A 22,553-nucleotide genomic window follows, 5' to 3' on the forward strand; every position below is an offset into this window, starting at 1 on the left:
GATAATGTCCTGCATGTCGTCTATTTTGTCTTGTCATCCCCACGACGTGTCCAGAAGGTCTCCATGTCGTGGTGGATGTTGATTTGGTTGACTGTTGACTTTTGACCAGTTTAACTTTGGGTCAAATTGGAGGAGTTGGGTTGTTGATTGTGCATTTTTCTCTTTTGGTGGTAGTCGGTTCCCAATATTGAGCAATACAAGGTGTGAGAGTGTTGTTGTGTTTCTTGGGTTCTTCGATTCATGTGAGTTTCTCACTATGCCATGTACCCCATTATATATATTTTGCATGGTAGGATAGGGTTACTATTAGCGTACAAGAATGCTAGTTGACTATGTTAACTCCTTGTTATGCTCTTACAATATAGGACACTTGGTGTCACGGTATGCTAGACTGATAGAGTCTTGTATGAGGTTTATATGATACTGCTAGGTTTCATGACTAGTTAGGGTAATGATAGTATTGATTATTTGTTGAATGTTTACCCTAAGGGATTGTATGCAGTCATGTTGGATAGCCTATGAACTCTTGGTCTAATGCTCGACTACATGGTTCTTATTTGATTTATTGCTTTTGTGTGGATCATCTGTTCGAATGTTTATCTGATTTCAACTATATATGGATCTGGCATTGTATGGATGACCAAGATTTGTCCCCCGACAATAGTACGAAAGACCAGGATGTAGCTCATGAAAACGGAGTTTGGGTTGGGCCCGTTATACCCTTAGGCAGGGACCGTTAATTATGGTTGGGGGGGGGGGGGGGTTGTTATGTAAGTTGAGTGGGGTCCGTTACGTATATGATATGGATAGGAGTTTTGGTTGCTTGACGCTAAAGTTGAGGATTATGTGTGGATGTATTGTATGTATGGTGGAATATGTGGTATACCGGGGAACTCACTAAGCTTTATGCTTATAGTTGTGGATTAAACATTTTGCAGGTCATTCGTGAAAAAGAGCTCAACGAGACTGTACACATGCATCGATCATATTTGTTTTTGTAGTTTTGTAAACTTAACTATGTATATGTATGGTTTTAAACCAATGAAATGTCATTTCATGATTTTTGAAACAAATGTTTCATTGGTTAATTTTTTTACGAACAAAAAAAATGTATTTGTAATTTTTGGGACGTTACACACAAATATATGTTTGTATACATTTTTTTATAAACACCTATTTTATAATAAATGCATTTGTATACAAACACACACACACACACACACACACACATATATATATATATATATATATATATATATATATATATATATATTATACTATATTATAAAAATATTAGTTATATTTTAAATTTTAAGAGGTGTCGGTTACAAAGTTTTTTGTACAAATCAATTATGCATTAATAATTCATTAACACTTGCCAAAAGTTTGAAGATTTGAATTTAGGAAAGTAATTAAGAAATTCAATTTGAAGCAAATTAAAAAATTTAAAATATTAATTTGCATGTATATACATTAATTTTTATTTCTTAAACTAAACACCAATATTAATTAATTTACATCAATATTATAAACATACAATATAAACATAAGGTATAAACATAGATACTTTATTTAAAAGTGGTAACTTTTTATTATATAATAATTAATAATAAAATCTAATAAATATTTCCCCATAAAAAACTATTCGTTAAGAAAATCAATTTATCGTTGCCGATTTGCACGGACACACATCTAGTATGTGTGTGTGCGTGCGTGTGTGTGTGTTTGTGTGTGTATATATATATATATATATATATATATATATATATATATATATATATATATATATATATATATATAAGGCTGTTCACTATTTGGATAAAACCGAATTGTCCAATTGGACAATTTGGATTAGACTATTTTGTTCGGATATTCGGACTTTTGGTTTGGTTTTGAACAAAACCGAATTATTATTTTGGATTTCGGATTGGTTTTGGTTTATAAAATAAGAACTGAATAGTCAAAAGAACCGAATAACAATTTGTTATGTATTTATTTTCAATATATCTATAACTATTTATTAATTTTATAATTTTTATTTAATAAATTCAAAAAGTTTTACCTAATAAAAGACATTAATATGTACTTTCTCTTAAAAGTTTTTATCTATTAAATAATAAACTATAATATGTCTTCTTATTGGTTGTTTATAAATTTTAAATCACAAGTAATAATTTGTTTTTGCATCTTTTGTAAAATTATATCATATTATAATTCCCTTTAAAATGTTATGGTTTTTGAAAACCGAATTATAAAAACCGATCCAACCAAATTTTAATTGGATCGAATCGGATTTGAATTTAGTTTGGACTATTTGAATCCATATTTTGAAAACCGAAATAAATTTGGATCTACTTAATTGGATCGGATCGAACCGATCCATCCAAACGAACACCCATAATATATATATATATATATATATATATATATATATATATATATATATATATATATATATATTAAAATATGTGTTTGTATACAATTTTTTTATAAGAATGAATTTATTTATATTTATGTATTTAATAAATAGTTACTTTTATAAATTGTTTTTTAAAATAGGTATTTCGCATACAAATATATTTAAAAGAAGGTTTTTGTATAGCAAAAAAGTTTTTTTTATGTGAAAATATGTTTTTTTTGTATAAATATGATTTTAAAAGGCAAAAAACATATTCAAAACAAAATTTTGAAAAAAAATTATAAAAACACTAAAGTTAGGATGAATTCGTAACAAAATATTGAAATTTGGGCAAAAAATGTTTATTTTGGACCAAATTTGTTATAAAATTTAAAGTTTGGACTAAAAATGTAATTTTTGAAAATTGAATAGCCTGTTGTCTAGATAAAATGGTATTTTACGGTTTTGAGATTTAATTGAATTAAAATATATATATAAAAACTAAATCGATTATAAATCAAATTGATTATTCATTGATAGAACTAAATATAATTGGTAAACCATAAAAAATACTAACATGTAATTGTTTTATGCATTTTGTCATATTTTATTATATTTAGTTGGTGCTTCCATGTTTCTGTGTAGTTGCTTCCGGTGATAATTACAAAGCCATGAGATCTCTTGAATCATGGGTTAAAAGCATTAAGCCAAGAGTTTTTCACAAGCTGATTCTCATTTGGTGGAGTTCTGTTTATTCATGTAATCTGATCTAGTTTCTTATGAAGAAAAATATTCATATAAAAAGTTGGAATATGTTTGATTCTGAAAGTCAAACTGCTAGATATGAATATGTGGGGATACTTGTTACATAACAGAAACATCTACCGACCAAATAATCAAATAGACTTTTCTGGGTCAAATTCATCCATCCAAAAAAAGTCAACTACAAAAATTCAACGTTCCCTTTGCACTATATTTACTAGTGTGGTAGTAGTAGATCGTAAGAAAAGTTCTTATGTATCATTTATAGTCTTTTATTTAATAATAACTTGAATAATCAGAACTACTAAATAATCAAATAACTTCTTGTTTTGTTATTAGAATTTCAAACAATCAAATACCTTATCTCGATAACTCCGTGTTATTATAAATAGTTATCTATTTTTAAGTTTAATAGTATCAAGTAATTATTTTCAATACCCAAAGACCCCCTAAATATTATATGTTATCAATTATTGTTGATTCTTTATCAAAATAATGTATCCCTAACATGACCACAATTTCCACCAACTGTTGGGGTTGCTTCATGTTTGAAAAGTTGATTTTCATTTTATTATTTAAAATTAATAAACAGAAGTATTTTTATATACCTTAACGTGGTTGTCACTTATATTTTTAAATGCCCTACGTGCCTTACAACATCATCTATAAGAAGACCAATATGAAACTTTCCATCCATAATTCTTTTTATCACTTAACACCCCCCTCCCTCATTTCTTATTGCAAATAAATGGAAAATCGAGACATGGATATGCCTCAAAGCCCTTCATCTTGTATCAAGACTCTTTCAAGAGATTCATCTGTGGGTCAATCATCATGTATCTATTATCGTAGTACCCTAAACGAAGGGGTGCCTTTCGATTGGGAAATGCAACCAGGAACACCAAAACATCAACCACGGGAACAGATTATTCCACCACCAACACCACCACCCGCAATGCAAAGCTTGGCATTTTCTCGACCAAATTTTGATCTTTATGATGAGCCTAAAGAGTCAACATCTTGGCGATTTTGGTTTTGGAAAAAAAGATCAAGCAAGAATTTTCAAAGGCGTTAAAAGATTACATTAAAACCTTATTATGAAGACTTAAAAGCGGGTTTAGTAAGGTGGGTTCATTGTTATCTCTTTCTTAACTATTGGTCTTCTTTAAGTGATCCATCATGTGAAGTGTAGGATAGGGGTGAAATTGATTTGCACTCCATGAAGAACATGAGAAGAATAATAAAGGAAAAGGGTGCCATACATAAAAGATTAAAATGAACATTTTACTTAACAAAGGGTATTTGTATGCATGTGTTTTTATGTAATTTCAACTTTTGTTTCGAGAATAATGATGTCGCTGTAGGATGTTTGATGAAATTGTCATGATTGTTAGAGATTGATACAAGGCCATTTTTATGGTGTTTTATTTTACTAATTTAGAAGAAAACAAAATATTTCTAGTGTTTCATTTCAATTAGTTATAAAAATACTACAATATAGTAACGACGTATTCAAATTTTATAAACCTATTCGGTCAAATAAATACATACTATAATCATAAAATAAACATCATTTAAAAAGTTTTCATCATACCTTGGCATGATAATCCTTATATGTGCAACTAGTTCGGATTTACTATATTTTGTTTGGTAGTTGTTATGTATGTCTGACTTTGTTTTGTGGTCTTTCGAAAGAAATGAGATGTTAATATTATAATCTTATTATTATACATAATATTTATATTATCTAAATATAAAACATTTGAAGCGGAAAAAGAATCAACAAAATGACGGAACTCAATGATAGCAAATAACATGAACAATTTATATTCTTAAGAGTTTTCACAAATTGTTTTATAAATTTTATTAATTCTCAAAACCTAAAAAACTATAATGACAAATGCCTTATTTATAATATACTATACTAACCCTATAAGAAAATACTATACTTTTGAAGATAATTTATAACTAACAAGGAATACAATAAAATATTTAAATTATCTTAAATTCCAAATTAAAATAAATACTACTTAACTTTAGTAAAATATTTTTGAAACTACAAAACCTAAAATACGATTTCTACAACATTTATTCCAATTTTGTAACAACTATATATTTTAGTAAATTAAAACAGGAAAAGAAAATAGAAAAAAATGGAAATCATATTTCGAATTTGGACATAACCGGGTTTGGGACCGATCCGGGTATTTCGACCCGGTACCCGTCTTCTCACCCTAGTTTCACCGGCGAAAGGGGGAGGAAATTGGCGGGAACAACATTTTGTGAAGCAGAATTTCTTCTTTAAGAAGAATCACCAGTTGATATTTTTCATCTTATTTTGAGATTGATACGAAAAAGATGTACGCAAACGCAAGTCAGTTCGACGGCGCCGCCGCCTTCTCAGGCGGTGGTTTCATGCCTTCTCAGGCCACTCAGAATACGGACCCTGCGCCCTCTTCGATCACTAAGGTAGCCATTATTTCCTCAAACCTCCAATTTTGTCCGATTTAAATGTTTATCGCTAGGTCTCACAGCGTCTGATTTTGTTATTTGCAGAATCGTGATACACATACGCTGATTCCCTTGACTGTGAAGCAAATTAACAAAGCGTTGTTGTCGAATGATGATAAAGTGAACTTTCTCATCGACGGCGTTGATGTAAACAACGTAGGGTTTCGTTTCCATTCAAAATCCTCATATTTACTAATTTTTCTACTCAGTAAAGTTACTGAGTACCTTAGTTTTTGTTGAACCTAGGTTAAGTTGGTAGGGATGATAATGAACAAAGCTGAGAGGGTTACAGATGTTTCCTTTCTGCTTGATGATGGCACAGGTCGCATAGACTGCAACAGATGGTATCAGATTTATCTTATGCTTACATTTATACTCCCCTCCTATTCTGTGTTTTCACAATATAATTCACGTGTTTGTGATGTTTTAGGGTTCATGAACCAGTAGACACGAAGGAGATGGAAGCAATAAAGTAAATCCCCAATTCTTTCTAGGTTTTCCAATGGAGATTCGATTGGAAATTCTGACATTCTCTTCTTTTGTTTCTGAAAATCTAGGGAGGGAATGTACGTTCGAGTTCATGGCCAACTGAAAGGCTTTCAAGGGAAAAAGCAGTTAGTGGTCTTTGGTATCAAGTATAATGTCCATCTTCAACTCCCTTTCTTTCTCTAATAATTTGATCATTCAACTAAATCACTTATGTGTTTATGATTTTTGTTGAACTTGCAGACCTGTGATTGATTTTGATGAGATCACACATCACTTTGTTGAATGCATATATGTCCACTCTTACAACACAAAGTTACTGGTAAAATTTCACAACTTTGCTTTAACTTTGAACACATGATATTAAAATAAGAATTTACTTGAAATTTTTTTGTTTGTCTGTGATAGAAGCAACAACCTGGTAGTAGTGGCACTAGTAATCAATCTCATATGCCAAGTTCAGGGATTAACACACAATCATACCAAACTGCTCCATCAAATCAGGTAAACCTTTTAAACTTTTTTCTAAAGTTTTAATCATGAGAAACATTACTTATTCTGTAATGTTAACTTTGTGATTTGGTAGTTCACTGGTCAATATGTTGTTAATGGACTGAATGGGGTTGATAAAATGGTGTTGGATTATTTGCTACTTCCAGCCAATTTGTAAGTTGTTTAGTTTGGTTTATTTTAGTTTTATTATTTGTGAAATTCCAATTCTTTATAAGTTGCTTGTATGTTTCAGATCAAGGGATTCAGGAGTACATGTAGAAGAAATTGCTATGCAGTTGGGCCTTTCTTTAGACAAGATTCGGTAATACTCTGTTTCTTTTATAAGTGTTTTCTGGATAAATGATAAATGATTATTAAAGAATAAATATGTTTTGATGGGTTTTGAAATATGAACAGGGAGGCGATTGATGGGATGGTAATTGAGGGGCTGATTTACTCATCAATCGATGACAATCACTACAAGTCCACTGGCAATGCATGATTCCGATTCCGATTCCAATTCCAATTCCGGGACTGTTTTTAAGTATGGAATAGGTTGATAGTTTTGGCTCCTAAAGTTTCCTTTGTTTCTTGCTTGCGCTTATTGAATCGTAATTACATTTCTTGTTTCATGTTTCGTTATGGTATGACTACATATTTTAACTATGAAATGAAGTTATAAGTTATAACACTTAACTTATCAAAAGTTATTAAACAAATAAATAGATTAAAAATACTTTCGTTTAAGAGTTCACTTTTATTATCCTCAAATGATCCATCCTTTTTATTGGCGTTTGGAGAGTAGATAGTAGATGATATAGATATAATTCTGAAGATGAATCTCTATCTATTTGTAGTGTTTTAAACGTTTAATTTCAATTAATACTTATTGAAGTGTTGTACGTTTTTTTCTTTTGGAAAAATAGTCTATTATATTGTAATACTAGTTTATAACCCGTGAGAACCACAGTTATAAAATTAATTAAAATTTCATTGTAAAAATTCAAAATTGTTAATCAATTATTTTAAATAAATTATTAATTAAGAGATGTGTTTATTAGTTATGTAAAATTATATTCGTTGATTCAAATAAATATGTGAAATTAATTTTTAATTTATATCGGATAACTTTTACTTGTGAATTAATGTAAACAGGATGTTTTTTATATGAATGAATTATAATATAAACCACCTTTTAATATTCGGTGAATGTTAATTATTAAAATAACCCCTAAAAAGGATTTTATATTGAAGGGTAAATTACACCGTTGGTCCCTCGTGCACATGCCAGAAAGCATGTTTAGTCCCTATTTCCAAAATTTAACTCGTGCAGTCCCTCGTTGTTATTTATCTTGCATGGTTAGTCCCTATGCACGTTAACTGTTAACTCCTTCCGTTTAAGCTACCCACGTGCCTTGCACGCAGGGGCATTTTCGTCTTTTCAGGGTTTTTATACATGAACCAGTATGGCGCGACTTCGATAACCGATCATTTCTGATTTCATCCTCCGTCGACCCTTAGCATTGCACGAGAAAACCCTAGTTTTCTACGATGGTGAACTGGAGGATTAGGCAAGAATGGGAGGAATACGACCTCCAAAGCTCATACGGTAAAATTTTCTACATTTTCAGTTGATCATCCATTATACGTTCCTAAAACGTAATTTTTTTTTGGGTTCGCAGCTGACAATCCAAGTATGTTCTCGATACGATTGAACTATGGTGGAGTTTTTACGAAGTTTCCAGGCCGCAAATACATAAAGGGGAAGATGAAATATATTGATGGCATTGATAGTGACTTGTTCTCGGTGCATGATATGGACGAGATAATGGAATTGCTTGATTGTGTGGAACCAGGTAAAAGTATTTATTATCATTTCAAACGACCAACCTGGGATTTAGATTTTGGGTTGTATGCTTTGGGTTGTGACGAAGATATAAACCACTTTAGGTCATACGTGTATGAACACAAGGTGATAGAAGTGTATACAGAGTTTTGGGAAACCAAGCTCCATACGTATCAAATGTCCCCAAACCCTGCAAAGATAAAGATACACGAAATTCCTGAGTCCCTTTGTCGTAAAAGCTTGTTATTGACATGGTCAAATTCAGGGGATTGTCCTAGTGAAGAAGCCCCTGTTTTTGAGAATGTAGAAACTATGGACGAACCCCCTAGTACATTACTTGAAACAACCTTGGAACAACCCCTTGTTACATTGAGTGAAACAGTTGAGTCAACCCCTGCCTATATACCAAGAATTGATAGCCCTTTGACTGAACCAATGATAGGAAGCACATGTCCTAATGTTGATGGTTTGGGTGATACATTTGAATGGTGTGAACCTTTTGGTGGGACTCCTATGGAACAAGATGAACCAAATAGTGAAAAAGCACGTGAAGACAGTCAAGCTAGTAAAGACAATCATGATAGTGATGACACTGAAGATAGTGAATACAGTCAAGATAGCGATTACATAGTTGATGAAGATAATTTGTTAGATGATCCAGAGGTTGATATGAAGAACTTTCACCTCAACATTGACAAAGAGGTGGAGTGGGTTGGAAGTTTTCCTGATGATCGAGATGAAGCAGTAGAAGGTGATGAAGAATTAGAGGTTATAAACACTGAAGAATTTGTATCTGCATCTTCATCAGATGAGGGTGAAGCTAGTAAAAAAAGGAAGAAGATAAGAGATTTACGAAGAGCACATAAGAATGAAGCAGCTGTTGTCAAAGATCCATTTTACATCCACCAGACTTTTAGCACAGCCAAGGAAGTTAAACAACAAATTTATCTTCATTCCATACAGAGTAGAAGGGAGTTAGACTTCGTCAAGAATGACAAAAATAGGATTAGAGTGGTTTGCAAAGGGACAATACCAAACCTTGGGATATTAGAAACAGGTGGGACCAGCAAAAGTAATGACAAAGTGGGACCAAGTCAAAAGAAAAAGAAAGTGAAAGATGGTTCTATTCATAAATGCCCATGGGTCCTACTAGTGAGTAAGTGGAAAAAAGACATTAACTGGACTGTTAAGACCTATGAAAAGCAACATACGTGCCTTCAAACAAGGAAAATTAGGGCATGTAACTACAAGTTTCTCTCTGAACAGATTGTTGACACAGTGGAGGCAAACCCAGAAATACCACTTAGAGCATTACGTGAGATGCTTGAGAAGAAATACCAACTTGGATTGTCAGACATGAAAGTTCATAGGGCGAAAACGAAAGCCCTGGAATCAATTAGGGGAGATTTTGCTGCTCAGTACTCATGTCTAAGAGACTACTTACAGGAGGTGCAGAGTAGAAATCCAAACACCACAGTCAAACTTCAAGTGCAAAGTGAACCATGTTATGCATCTGAGACCAGGGTATTTGAACGAGTATACATTTGTCTTGGTCCACTGAAAAGTGGATTTGCAGCAGGGAAAAGAGATTTATTAGGGCTTGATGGTGCATTCATGAAGGGTCCATACCATGGTATGATCCTGACAGCAGTGGTATGTGCATAATCATATTTTAGTATTTGATTAATGTTTGACCATAGTTAATTGTTTGCTTATTACTGTGTTTGACATGATAATTCAGGGTTTAGATGGGAACAATTGCACATACCCTTTGGCATATGCAGTTGTTGAAGCAGAGAACTTTAATTCATGGACCTGGTTTTTAACTAACTTAGGAGATGATCTTGGTTTGTATGCAAACTCCAACTTCACTTTCATATCAGATAGACAGAAGGTAAATAAATTTCTCCATTCATTTTCACATGCATGTTTTACAATTCAATAAGCAACTTCACTCTTTTGATGATTTAGGGGTTATTGCCTGCACTTGAGAAACTTTTCCCAGCAGCAGAGCATAGATATTGCCTAAGGCATCTTCATGAGAACATGAAACGTAAATGGAGGGGCAAGGAATTCAAGGATTGTCTTTGGAAATGTGCAACATGTACCGCCATACCACAATTCAACAGTGCCATGGAAGAACTAAAGAAACTTAACAGTGAAGCATATGACTGGCTTAATTCTATGCCACCTAAGCACTGGTCCAGATCCCACTTCTCAGGTATATAATATTATGTTTATAAGTGTATAATTTTTAAATATAATCTAATACAGTTGTGTTTTATTAGGGAGGGCACATTGTGATGCTGTGTTGAATAATATGTGTGAGAGTTTGAATAGCAAGATAGTGAAGGGTCGTGATAAGCCAATTATCAGTTGCTTGGAGTTTATTAGGGAGTATATCATGAGGAAAATTGTCATGGTTCAAAAAGAAATTGATAAAGCTAATGGCCCATTAACTCCTACAGCCACTAAGACCCTTGAAAAAATTAAAGAAAGGGCAGCACAGTGTAGGGCAGTGTTCTGTGGCAATGGGAAGTACCAGGTTACAAGTGAAGGTACTAATCAGTATGTGGTTAATATGGACCAACAAACTTGTTCATGTAATAGGTGGGAACTGACAGGCATACCCTGCAAACATAGTATAGCAGCTATATGGGATATGAGACTCAACAATGAAAATGTTGGAATACCTGAGACATGGGTGCACCCAACTTATTGGCTCAAGACATGGAAAGAAATGTATGTCTTCAAAGTTGAACCTATTAATGGGAGGTTATTGTGGGAAAAAAGCACATGTCCTACCAAGTTGATACCACCAAAGTATCGTGTCCCTATTGGCAGACCAAAAAAAAAGAGAAGAAGATCTGCAACAGAAGATGATGGAGTGTCCACAAAATGGAAATCTGTAACATGCACAAAATGTGGAAATGTGGGCCATAATGGAAGGACCTGCAAGGGACAATCACAGACTGGGAATGGAACAGGAGAAGGTGCAGCAGGGAATACAACAGGAGAAGGTGCAGCAGGTAGCAGTGGTGGTGTACAAAATGGAGTTGGGAACAAAGGAAAAAGCCCCATGCTTTGAGAATTTGTAGTTTGGTATCATGATCATGAAGGATAACTATGTTTTTGTTAGGCATTTATTGCCATATTACTTTGTTGTTATGTGTTGTATTTTGATACTTTGTTGCTGTGTAGGATAACTATTTGTATGCCATAAGACTATGTTGTTATTTTGGATGTCCCTTTATGTTAATGGTCAATGGTTATCTTGGATATTTTAGAGTTTTTGTCCTTTTTAATTGTTATATTGGATGCTAGTATTGAATGGTATATTGCATATGTTGCAAATACCACATTTTCATTAAATTTGAACACCAACTGATAACACCACATTATGATTACACAATATATTGCAACTAAAATTGAAATTTTTTTGTTAATACAAATAACATTACAAAGAGTCTCCATTACAATATACACATACCAAAATACTAACAACTTCATTACTTAACCTACACTTTATATATAAGGACTGAAACAAAAAAAACCCAGCTAATAACTAGGTAAAGCTTCAATTTGCGATTTTGTTCTTCAAGTTTCATCCTAAACGCCATACAATCACAGTCCTGATCATAATCATTCACCCATCCTATGAACTTGCATAATGGTCCCTGAACCAATTAAAGTAGATGAAGAATTAGGGCAAAATTAGAGAAGACGAAGAACGAAATTGAAATCATTAACCTTACCTTTATTGTACAAGCATAATAGAGTTTCCCAGGGTTTCTTTTGCTATAAGATGTGCGAATCACTGCAGTGGCTCCACAATTGCATTTAATATCGATCATTGTTATGTATTTGGAAGAAATCGATCGAACGAGGGGAAGAGACGAACGAGGGGAAGAGACGAACGAGAGGATACAGAGGAAAAGAGGGTTGCAGTGTTCTTTATAAGATTTAAGGTGTAACGGCATTAAATATGGACACAAACCCTAAAAAGACGAAAATGCCCCTGCGTGCAAGGCACGTGGGTAGCTTAAACGGAAGGAGTTAACAGTTAACGTGCATAGGGACTAACCATGCAAGATAAATAACAACGAGGGACTGCACGAGTTAAATTTTGGAAATAGGGACTAAACATGCTTTCTGGCATGTGCACGAGGGACCAAGGGTGTAATTTACCCTATATTGAAAAGGGGTTTTGCAGAAGATTTTTTGTTTTGTTGGATAAGGTTCGTAGAAACCCGATGCAACAAAAAGAATGATTAATGATAAAATCGATGATAAAAGTATCGGATTTGTAAGTTATACCATTTAGTGTTGCAAATTGTGCCAAATTAGTCTTTAAAATATTGCTAATCCTTTTTAGGAGTTATTTTAATAATGACATTCACCGAATATTAAAAGATGGTTAGTGTTTCATAGGGTCGGTCCAAATATGTATGGGGCCTGAGGTGAAAAGAAAAAACAAAAAGCCCCTCAAATACAAATATAATAAAGATTCAGAAAAATATCATTATTCTTCAATATAGACGTTTTCAATTAGAAATAAAAAGCAAACTAAATTGTTTATATTTTGAGTAAATTGAATTTCAATCAACTTTAGGTCCTAAAATCATTTAGGTAAGATTTTTTTTTATATATAAACTACATATTCCATAAATTTTGGCCCCCCTAGAGTCGTAGGCCCTGGGCGGTCGCCCGGGTTGCCTACCGTCTGGACCGGCCCTGGTGTTTAATCACTGTCTATTAAGTCACTATCGTTAGTTTTTAACAGATCCTTCATTGACTTGTTATTCTAAGTTATATAAATGGTTCCTATGGTTTTAATTTTTTATATCGTTGGTCCCTTACTGGCATCATCATTCGCTTCCGGCAACCCTCACCAACGATTATGTTATTTGATCTCTAATTATCTCCATTAATTTCAATTAACCTTTGATCTTTTAAACGATGTGGTCCCTACTAGGACAGGAACACGAGAAGGTTCTCGAAGAATTACATCTTCAAACTCTGATAGCATGCCTCTAGCAGCATCCGCAAATCTGGGGAGTATCTATGTCGCACGAGTTCTGATTGATTCATCTGGTTTGGAATAAAAAAATGTTGTTAAGGTCGGGTAATAAATCCAATGAAGTTAAAGAGTTGAATCGTTGGACCTTTATCTGTTTTTGATCAGCAATACTTTCAGATGGTACGATATCTTGTTCGCAAATGTTGATCATATGTTTGTAGCACTCAAATGTTGCACTGTTTTTCGAAAAGGGGGAAGAGCCATCTATGGAAACAACGTCGTCCTCCACTCTATTGCTGCAATCATCATTTTTTGCTGACATTTTCCCATTTCAGCTAATCGAAACATTTTTGTTTTTTTTTTCTAATTAATCGGCCACAACTTCTTTCATATACATTCAAACCATCACAAATCAATCCCAAATAAGCCACCATCACAATATACCTAAGTGTACATGCAACCTAACGATCTAGGTTTCATACTAATTACAACTATCCTATGAAAACATAAAACATAAAGAAGAATAACATACCTCTTATGTAGCTCTTGACATCCATGCTCGAGATCTTGTCCTCCTTGAAGTTGCTTGGATGAGAGGACCCAAACCAGAATCTCTCTAATGGTATCACACCGAATGACACCAAAGAGTGAAATACAAATAACTATGAGAATGATCAATTTCACAAACCCTAAGAGGGTTAGAAATCGTCCCTTGGGGGAGGAAGAAGTGTGTAAAAAAAAGTCCAGCTAAAGGAGAAAGGAAGAATGAAATCCCGAAGGTCATATTTATAGCATTGGATCTCTTCTTAGGTTTTGTACTCCATCCCACATGGGATAGGATGCAAATTCGAAATTCCCTATTATCTAAGAGGGATTTCGTCCAAACCCTAATCCCATAAGGGTTCTGGAACATTCCTGATTAACCAACTATCGATTAATGGATATTCAATCTTTTAATTAATTAAATTGCTTAATCAATTCCTAAAATATATTTCCAGTTAGTTTCTAATTAATTTTTAAACATAATAATTAATAAACTATTTTCTCCTTTATTTATTCTACTCAATTTGGGTCTTGAGGGCAACCTAAAAGGACCATGTTATTATTAGAAATATTACTAATAGTTAATGGTCTTGGATACTTTTTCAGACAATTAGGTTGTTATTACATTGTAAAGTGTTGTTAAGCAAGTAGACTAGTTAGTCATCTGTCTGTTGTGTTGAATTGTTGTTTGTTTGTTTGTTACATATGTTGACATATCATGTTGTGATTTAAGAGCAGTGAGCTTTGTGCTAAAGGCCAAGATACTTGGGTGGACCAACTTTATGCTAAAGGTCAAGGGACGGACCAGTTTTATGCTGAAAGCCAAGGGCCACACCAACTTTGTGCTGAAGGCCATTTGTTGTATGCATTGTATGTATACTGTGGTATGTTATATGTTGGTGAACTCACTAAACATTTTGTTGATTAAATGTTTTTCAGATTGTTCCTATGATCGAGGGAAGGCTCCATCGTGATTGTACTCGCATTGAAGAAATAACTATGTTTTTAGACTTTCGTTAAACTCTCTTTAATGTTTAATGAATATAAAACTATAATCATTTAATGAAAAAAGGGTTTTAGAGTTATTATATTTATGTTTTAAAAATGATTTATATATATATATATATATATATATATATATATATATATATATATATATATATATATATATATATATATATATATCATTTTGAATGCAAATTTTCGAATACATCCTGCATTTGACTTCCTCCTCCATGGTCATCCATTCGGACTTTGTTTTGCATGTTGTAAACTGTTTTTATTATAGATAAGTTATTCTCATTTCGACTCTTCAACGTTGATAGAATGTCATGTGGGGACATTGTTCTCTTCAATTCTACAACCATTTATAATTCATTTTGGGTCAATTGCTTTACAAATGGACGACCCTCCATACATTGCAGGTTCATGATTATATTGATCAATTTTAACATTCAACCTCCAACCATCATTAGTCTTATAGTCACAAGCAAACAATTCGAATGGACAATTTGTTTTTCTTGTCCTCGTATCTTTGGTGGACGTCTTTGGACCTCTAAACAGTAAACACACCATCTCGATCACACATTAAAATAATCTGACACATAGCCACTTGGTTTTGTCTTTGTTATTTTAATAACAACCATTTACCTAAGAGATTGTGTTGCATTCTGTACCCATTTCATTAAATTTTTACAATTGCTAAACACCTAACATATGAAAAAAAAATCAAAGTATTATATTTGATAAGCCTTACGGACATAAAACATCCAAAAAATATATTAAAGCTATCAATAATAAAAAATAATACATGGTTAGTGTGAAATTATTTGTTGTCTATATAGAGTTTTAGACATGTATAAAACATTGAAATCCTTCGGGTTGATAAAAATCTTCTTATCGTAATTTGACAAATGGTGAAAGCCTTTGATTCGTATCGTCATTCGATTCATTTTATTTTATAAGATGAAATTTGATTGTCAATTATAAACCCATGAGTAAACTAAAGATATTCTTTAATAGCTATTTTGCTTCAATTTATTCGCTACAAATGCAAACAAAAATTGAAGATTTAGTTACGATTAGAAATTAGAAATATATTTTTCTATCTTCATCCATGGATTATTCATTCATACTCATTCAATTGGATGTATTTATCCAATTTTTAAATTTTGTTTCGCAATTTTATAATCCAAGTTTCATTGTTTAGTTGAACTTTGGATAAAAAGCCCGAAAATTTATATTTTTCCTTGAATGTGTCATTGAAAGGTAAATGAATGAATCATTTTAATGAAATAAAGTTTCTGATCGGAATATGAATCAAACCGAAAGACCCTTTAACTATTAAGAGGGTTAATAAAACGAATCACACTTTTACCACTAAATTATACCCGCTACAATGCATATTATTATATATAAATAGACCTTTTGTCGAGGTGCTTCTGTCTATGTGTAGATGGACTTTTTATACTTATATAAGAAGTAGGTATATATCTTGTTATTTAGATAGATTTTACCTAGATAATAAAGTGACCCGTTTAGAAATTCCATGAACCAAACCCTTTTCTTTCGATGAGTCATGAGTGATTGCCAATTTGGTGTCATGTGTTTGTTTTTATTTGGATGAAAGAGAGTGGGTCACATATAGGTAAAATGAATCAAATATTGTACCAATTTAATGATTTATATATGCTTAAAGCATGCTTTCCACATGAAAAAAAAAATCGTAATTTTTGATATTTTGCAACAACAAAAACATAATAATAATAATAATAAATAAAAGAGAACAAAATGACTAAAAAATTAAAAATTAAAAGTCAAAACCGTTTTTTGTGATTGATATAAAAAGATAAGTGTAGGTTAATTAAAGGTTTGGAGGGTACAATTAATAATGAATGACCGAAGATTCAAGAGGCATGTCAAAGACAAATTATGACACACCTTCATCTATATGGCATTGGCTTCCACATAAACTTTTTTTTAAACGTACATATATATATATATATTTTTTTCTAAAGTTACTACTTTAACTAAATTCAAAAAATTGAATGCGATCAAAGAAAAAAGACAACCACAAATGGAGATGGAAAACTTTCTGTGTGTGTGTGTAGTGAAGCATTGATTTCATTGTTTCTTTGGTTTTTTCTTGTGTGTGTTATTCCATATTTGATTTCTGATGAAGAGGTTGCTGACCTTGAAATTGCATTGTGTTTTATTCCATTTTAATCTTGAAGATCGACAAAAAAGGGGACAAACTAAAAAAAAAAATCCACATGAATGCCATATCAGCACCGCATGTATATAGTTGAAGAAAACCAAATATGAATCTAAAATTTTTGCAATCATGGAAGAAAAACTTGTTATTATCAAACATCTGTTCATATAATTCTTTGAAATTGCTGGATAAAAACAAGCCAATTGCTAATCTGTCTATAACATTTAGCCCCAATACTGCTAATAAGAAGATATGCCCATATCCAAACCAGGCAAACACCAAAATCACCATACCTGTTCATAAGATATTAAAAAAAAGTATTTAAAAAAAAAAAAAATCTTATTGATATAAAAAGTCACTAACCATTTCTGCACCAGAATTCTCCACTGCATCCAGATAAAGCACAATACCCAAAAATCTTAACCAATGCTGAAAGTGTTTACTCTTTTGACCTATGCTTTCGTTTCTTACTCCTGAATTCACAACCCAAAGGGTATTTTAGACATTTCACAAATATTTTTCAGAGAATCTTTTTCGTATAAAAATCATAACCAATAACAGAGAGAGTGTGTACTTTTCATGAGAGCCTGGATCCCGACAATATTTCAGCTTCCGATCAATGTGTTTCATATCAGCAGCAGTAGGTGTCACAAGATTATTCACCTACATTTATTTAATTTAATAAACCAACAAGTATTATTATTATATTTTGCATATTAAAAAATATTAAAGAATTGAATATTTACCAGCTGGTCAATAGCATTAAGATAAACCGTGAGTTCAGAAACAGGTCGTGCTGGATGCTGACGAGAAAGTGTGTTATTCAAATATCTGTATGTATAAAAACAAAATATATATATAAAAAAGAATTTGTTACAAAAAAAAATTTTTAAAAAAAAAATGAAGTGCTAAAAAATAGAAACAATTTATTTAAACCTTTCAAAGTCAACAACTTGATGCTCCTCATTTGATCTACGCAAAGCAGCCAATGCAAGCTACAACATTGAAGTTTTCATAAGTTCAAATTATATATTCAAATTATCTCCAATTTAATTTAATTTAATAAAAATAATACCTGTCCAGGAGAAAATAAAAGAGGTGCCTCTGAACGCATCATTCTATCTGCAACCATTTTAGCTGTCTCGTGTAAATCCTATAAAAATTATTTATCAAAAAATTCAAAATTCAGATAAATTTATAATATATTTAAAAGGATAGAAGTAAGAAGTAAGCACCTTCAGATGTTGAAGTTGACCATTGTTTGAATAGATAAAATCCTAATAACAAGTAGAAGAAACAAATATTATATATAAAAAAATTCATAATTTTTTATTTTTTTAAAAAAATGAAAAAGTAAGAAAAAATTAACCTCCATATCATCAATAAAACCGTCAATTGAGCGGTATGGAGAATAGACAATAAGATCAAATCCAAGAGACTGCAAAAAAAAAAATAATGTTTAAAACAAAATGAATTCAAAAAATAAAATAAAAATAAAAATAAATTGATACCTGAAGAACAATCATCTCATTATTGAGAATGACTTGATGATCTTGATCAATCCCCTTACCAAGTTCTTCAGCTGACACATGATTTTCTTCAGCTTTACATGCCGTATATATGCAAGTCAACCTTTTTTTATAAAAAACCATAACTCACAATTTCAAAAAAAAAAAAAAAAAAAAAAAAAAATTACTAAAGATAAAATTAGGTTAAAAAGTTAAATCAAGTTTACATGATGTCTTTTGGATGATGTTCCATCACTGACCATTGCAGATAGAATCTTTTAAAATATATAAGAGCTGTCGCCTGCAAATTATATAAAAATCAAGAACTAAACAACTATTTTTTATAAACTTCAAAACAAAGAATTAAAGTACCTGTATTTTCCTAGGAAATTTGAAGGCATCACATACATCTTGAATTTTGAACTCATAAAATGCACGTAAAAGTTGTTCTTCGTCTATTTTAAGTGGTTTTGAACGTGAATGCTTCTCACCTTTTATAACAATCAGGTGATAGAAGAGTTAACTCAGTGAGTGAAGTGAACTCAGATATTTCTTTTAAATAGTAAATAGTAAATAGTAAATACCATTGTCTTTTGGGTCAGTTTGAAGCTCTGGATAAGACAAGGAGCCATCAAGATCAACATCCACCCTTGTTGATCCATACTACAACAAAGATGTTTGTCCAAAATTACTTTTTTGCCCATTAATGATATTATGTTTTGGTTATACAAGTCAAAGTTTTTGCTTGCATACCTTCTCCAGCATCTGTTTTGCTCTATGATTGGCAGCTTTGTATTTTTCTTTCTGGAAAAGATTATTCAAAGAAAATTTAAATTAGTAGAAAGAGTTTTAAAGAATTGAATATGAGAAGGTTGTGTACCAAATCTTGTGGAGTGAAGATCCACTTGGCTCGGTGAGTGGATGTTAAAAAATCAGCCATGGCTGATTAGTAACTCTGCAAATTAGAAAGCAGAAGATCAATCTCCACTTGAATGAATAATTTCATAAATCTATATCATCATTTCTATATAATACTTCTGTTTAATTTCTTGAGATTCTAATCCATCAAAGCACAGATCATAACATTAAACATTGTTGTTCAAAAATAGCACACAAGATAAATGATCAAGAAAAGTTGGGACAAACCTGAATGTTGTGGTTATAACTTATAACACAGTTACAAGATGATAGTTTAGAAGTTGACACTGCTAAGAGTTGGAATCAAGGCTTCAATAGCTCCTATAAGAACAAAGTGTTACAAATTAAATAGGACACCCCAAAATGGAAAATGTGGCATCTTTAGTTCCACAAAGAGAGTCTAACTTCCATTCACAAGTTTCTTGATTAAAATTCTTTTAATCAGACTCAAAGGAAAATAACTCTAAGCTGGAAATTGATTGGCCTACAAGACAAAGAATTTGTGTTGGCATTGCGAAAGGCTTGACATTCCTTCATGAGGAGTCCATGCTCGAAATGGTTCACAAGGACATCAAGGCTCAAGGTTTGTATCAAAATCAAGGAACCAAACATAAATGTAATTATATCTGAAGACAATTTCAGGTTTGAAGGACTTAGAGAGAGGTTTGAAAAGATGAAGTCCCAGGAGTCTGATCAAACAGAGATTTCTATTGAACAATCATCTTCCAGCTTAATCGACTTGTATCCCAATAGTAAAATTTCTGAACAATGTTCACTTGTACATAATGGAGTTTGTAGCATACTAGTCAAGTTCTTTATACTAGTTTTATAAGAAGAAGAAATCACCAGGTATTGAAACATGTCCGCCAATAATGAGTAGATGAGATGTTTATATTTCGGTTTGAGGATTTTGAATCTTACTGTGACAATAATACACTATGAAGCATATAGATTTATATTGAAGTGCATGTCCATATGTAACATATATTTTCTAAGCAGTAACCATTGGGAGTATACTTATCAATCGTTTTGTAATGGAGTTTGTAGTAAATTACACTCAAGAAGGCTAGAACTTACATACACATATTCACATTCAGAAATCAATTTCGTCTCTAACTCGATTCTGAAAGACTGAAACTTCAACTTCCGGCGATTCACAAAGAAATTCAGAAACCTCCCGGCGATTCGAAATAAATTTCGGTTCGGATTCACTGATTATCGGTGCTATTTCAGAATGGACGAATTCAGAAATCAGAAAATAAGAAATAGAAGAAACAGAAGAAGCAAACAACAGATAACTAACAGATAACTAACCGTTGGCTTCTGGAGAAGTGGAAGTCCTTTGGAGTTTCCATAGAAATCGACTGAAGCGTTGATGACGCCTTCGAAATCGGAAACGCACGCTAGGTCTCGTCGTCTCGCTCCAGCTCCCTCTTTTGGATTGGCGCTCGCCTGGTTTGGTTAGATTGGGCCTTAGAACAATTAGCCCATTAGCCTTAAAAATAATGGGCTGTCACAACTCACAAATATAACTCGATATAACAAAATATAAAATACAGGCCCTTTGGTATTTGGGGGGATTGATCTCAACAAACGATACACATTCGTCGTCCAATTTGCTCCGACCCATGGGCCGGTCCTGGGTTTAATCACATAATTGATTTCACAAACGACACAACATTCGTCCATGTGTAATAGACAACATAAACCCAAAATTTTCACACAATAATCAAATAGATAAAGAAAGAAAAAAAAAAAAACCCAAATCTCGATATATGTATATAGTAGCAAGTGATTGGAGTCTTGAGAGAAGATGAAACCCAAATTTGTAGAAAATTACTAATGAAGTGGTTATGTCCTTAAGAGACGAGTGATTGGTTCGTTTTGGTTGTTTTTGTTGCCAAGGTTGGGGATTTGATGCTCTATGTGATGGGTTTTATAAATAACAAAAAATTATTTTTGGCGGAAAACATAAAACCCTAAATTCGCATACACCCTAAAGGATATGTTCTCACTATGATATGCAAACAACAATTTGAATTTAAGAACCCTAAAGTAGATTGCTATTTCGAAATTGGAGAAGGGTTATTAGAAAACATACATTTTAGTTTATTATTGTAAATAAACTTGAATTCCTTCTTTGTAAAACTTCAGAAAGTCAGCACCAGAAAATCTCGTAATATTTTTTGGACAAAAATCACTTAAATGTTTTAATTTTGGACATTTCATGCAAGTTGAAAACTTTTTGGACCTTATCCAAAGTTTTTTTAATACCATAAGGACCAATGTTGCAGTTTTGTCTAGTTTGTTTGTGGAATTAATCACTGTTAAAATTGAAAAAACTAATCTACCGTTTTAATTTGTTTTTCTATTTTCTTAAACATTTTTCCCTTTTATTTAAAATTTTAAAAGTAAACACAAACAGAGAGGGGCCTCACTTTTCTCTCTCTCTCTCTCTCTCTCTCTCTCTCTCTATATATATATATATATATATATATATATATATATATATATATATATATATATATATATATATATATACTAGTTTATAACCCGTAGAACCACGGTTACAAAATTTATTAAATTTTCATCAAAAAACTTAAAATTATTAATCAATTATTTTAAATAAATTATTAATTACAAGATATTTTTTATTTATATAAAATTATAAGTGTTGATTTAAATAAGTACATGACTTTATAATCTGTATTAATTTAATTTTATTTTTATTCTAATGTTATTTAATTTAATGTAATTAAAGTGAAAATTTTAAAATTTAAAATTTGAAATGGAATTAATAGGTTGTCATATGACATGACATTAATTAGAAAGTTTAATAGTGTGACAAATGACAA

At 32.0% G+C, this 22,553-nt stretch overlaps 3 protein-coding genes across 5 annotated transcripts; 2 read left to right on the top strand and 1 right to left on the bottom strand.

The window, feature by feature from the left end:
* The first annotated feature begins 5,307 nt into the window (after nucleotides 1-5,307).
* On the top strand, nucleotides 5,308-7,340 carry LOC145066439 (replication protein A 32 kDa subunit B-like). Its single transcript, XM_079013689.1, has 10 exons — nucleotides 5,308-5,629; nucleotides 5,717-5,827; nucleotides 5,918-6,015; nucleotides 6,102-6,143; nucleotides 6,229-6,306; nucleotides 6,401-6,479; nucleotides 6,566-6,661; nucleotides 6,744-6,823; nucleotides 6,903-6,971; nucleotides 7,067-7,340. The coding sequence occupies exons 1-10, from the start codon at nucleotides 5,519-5,521 to the stop codon at nucleotides 7,149-7,151; spliced, it is 849 nt and encodes a 282-aa protein (XP_078869815.1). The 5' UTR covers nucleotides 5,308-5,518; the 3' UTR covers nucleotides 7,152-7,340.
* Nucleotides 7,341-7,479: 139 nt separating this feature from the next.
* Nucleotides 7,480-11,788, top strand: LOC145066438 (uncharacterized). 2 transcript variants are annotated; one of them, XM_079013687.1, is made up of 5 exons: nucleotides 7,480-8,258; nucleotides 8,332-10,148; nucleotides 10,237-10,389; nucleotides 10,467-10,716; nucleotides 10,784-11,788. In XM_079013687.1, the coding sequence occupies exons 1-5, from the start codon at nucleotides 8,201-8,203 to the stop codon at nucleotides 11,581-11,583; spliced, it is 3,078 nt and encodes a 1,025-aa protein (XP_078869813.1). In that variant the 5' UTR covers nucleotides 7,480-8,200; the 3' UTR covers nucleotides 11,584-11,788. The 2 variants fall into 2 exon arrangements, with proteins under 2 accessions (XP_078869813.1, XP_078869814.1); XM_079013688.1 differs by lacking the exon at nucleotides 7,480-8,258 and having other exon boundaries at nucleotides 8,420-8,505; nucleotides 8,600-10,148.
* A 5,589-nt stretch (nucleotides 11,789-17,377) lies between these two features.
* Nucleotides 17,378-21,147, bottom strand: CYCH;1 (cyclin H;1). Of its 2 annotated transcripts, none has more exons than XM_079017176.1 (17): nucleotides 21,013-21,147; nucleotides 20,780-20,922; nucleotides 19,927-20,019; nucleotides 19,661-19,735; nucleotides 19,534-19,584; nucleotides 19,365-19,443; nucleotides 19,153-19,271; nucleotides 19,008-19,081; nucleotides 18,784-18,904; nucleotides 18,642-18,710; nucleotides 18,508-18,549; nucleotides 18,348-18,425; nucleotides 18,209-18,267; nucleotides 18,019-18,103; nucleotides 17,847-17,935; nucleotides 17,636-17,745; nucleotides 17,378-17,565 (listed from the first exon to the last, which is right to left on the bottom strand). In XM_079017176.1, exons 4-16 carry the CDS (start codon nucleotides 19,718-19,720, stop codon nucleotides 17,712-17,714), a joined length of 960 nt encoding a protein of 319 aa, XP_078873302.1. In that variant the 5' UTR covers nucleotides 19,721-19,735; nucleotides 19,927-20,019; nucleotides 20,780-20,922; nucleotides 21,013-21,147; the 3' UTR covers nucleotides 17,378-17,565; nucleotides 17,636-17,711. The 2 variants fall into 2 exon arrangements, with proteins under 2 accessions (XP_078873302.1, XP_078873301.1); XM_079017175.1 differs by having other exon boundaries at nucleotides 20,776-20,922.
* Between the last annotated feature and the right edge of the window lie 1,406 nt (nucleotides 21,148-22,553).

Source organism: Lactuca serriola, chromosome 8, assembly GCF_051521515.1.
Source record: "Lactuca serriola cultivar US96UC23 chromosome 8, Lser_US96UC23_V15, whole genome shotgun sequence".
In the NCBI taxonomy this organism is placed as follows: domain Eukaryota; kingdom Viridiplantae; phylum Streptophyta; class Magnoliopsida; order Asterales; family Asteraceae; genus Lactuca; species Lactuca serriola.

Excerpts from the sequence above, each read along its gene's own strand:
- LOC145066438 (XM_079013687.1), top strand. The coding sequence starts at position 8,201 with ATGGTGAACTGGAGGATTAGGCAAGAATGGGAGGAATACGACCTCCAA. Across the intron at positions 10,149-10,236 it reads GTATGATCCTGACAGCAGTG|GGTTTAGATGGGAACAATTG; the intron begins GTATGTGCATAA and ends ATGATAATTCAG. Across the intron at positions 10,390-10,466 it reads TCATATCAGATAGACAGAAG|GGGTTATTGCCTGCACTTGA; the intron begins GTAAATAAATTT and ends TTGATGATTTAG.
- LOC145066439 (XM_079013689.1), top strand. The coding sequence starts at position 5,519 with ATGTACGCAAACGCAAGTCAGTTCGACGGCGCCGCCGCCTTCTCAGGC. Across the intron at positions 6,144-6,228 it reads AAGGAGATGGAAGCAATAAA|GGAGGGAATGTACGTTCGAG; the intron begins GTAAATCCCCAA and ends CTGAAAATCTAG. Across the intron at positions 6,972-7,066 it reads CTTTCTTTAGACAAGATTCG|GGAGGCGATTGATGGGATGG; the intron begins GTAATACTCTGT and ends AAATATGAACAG.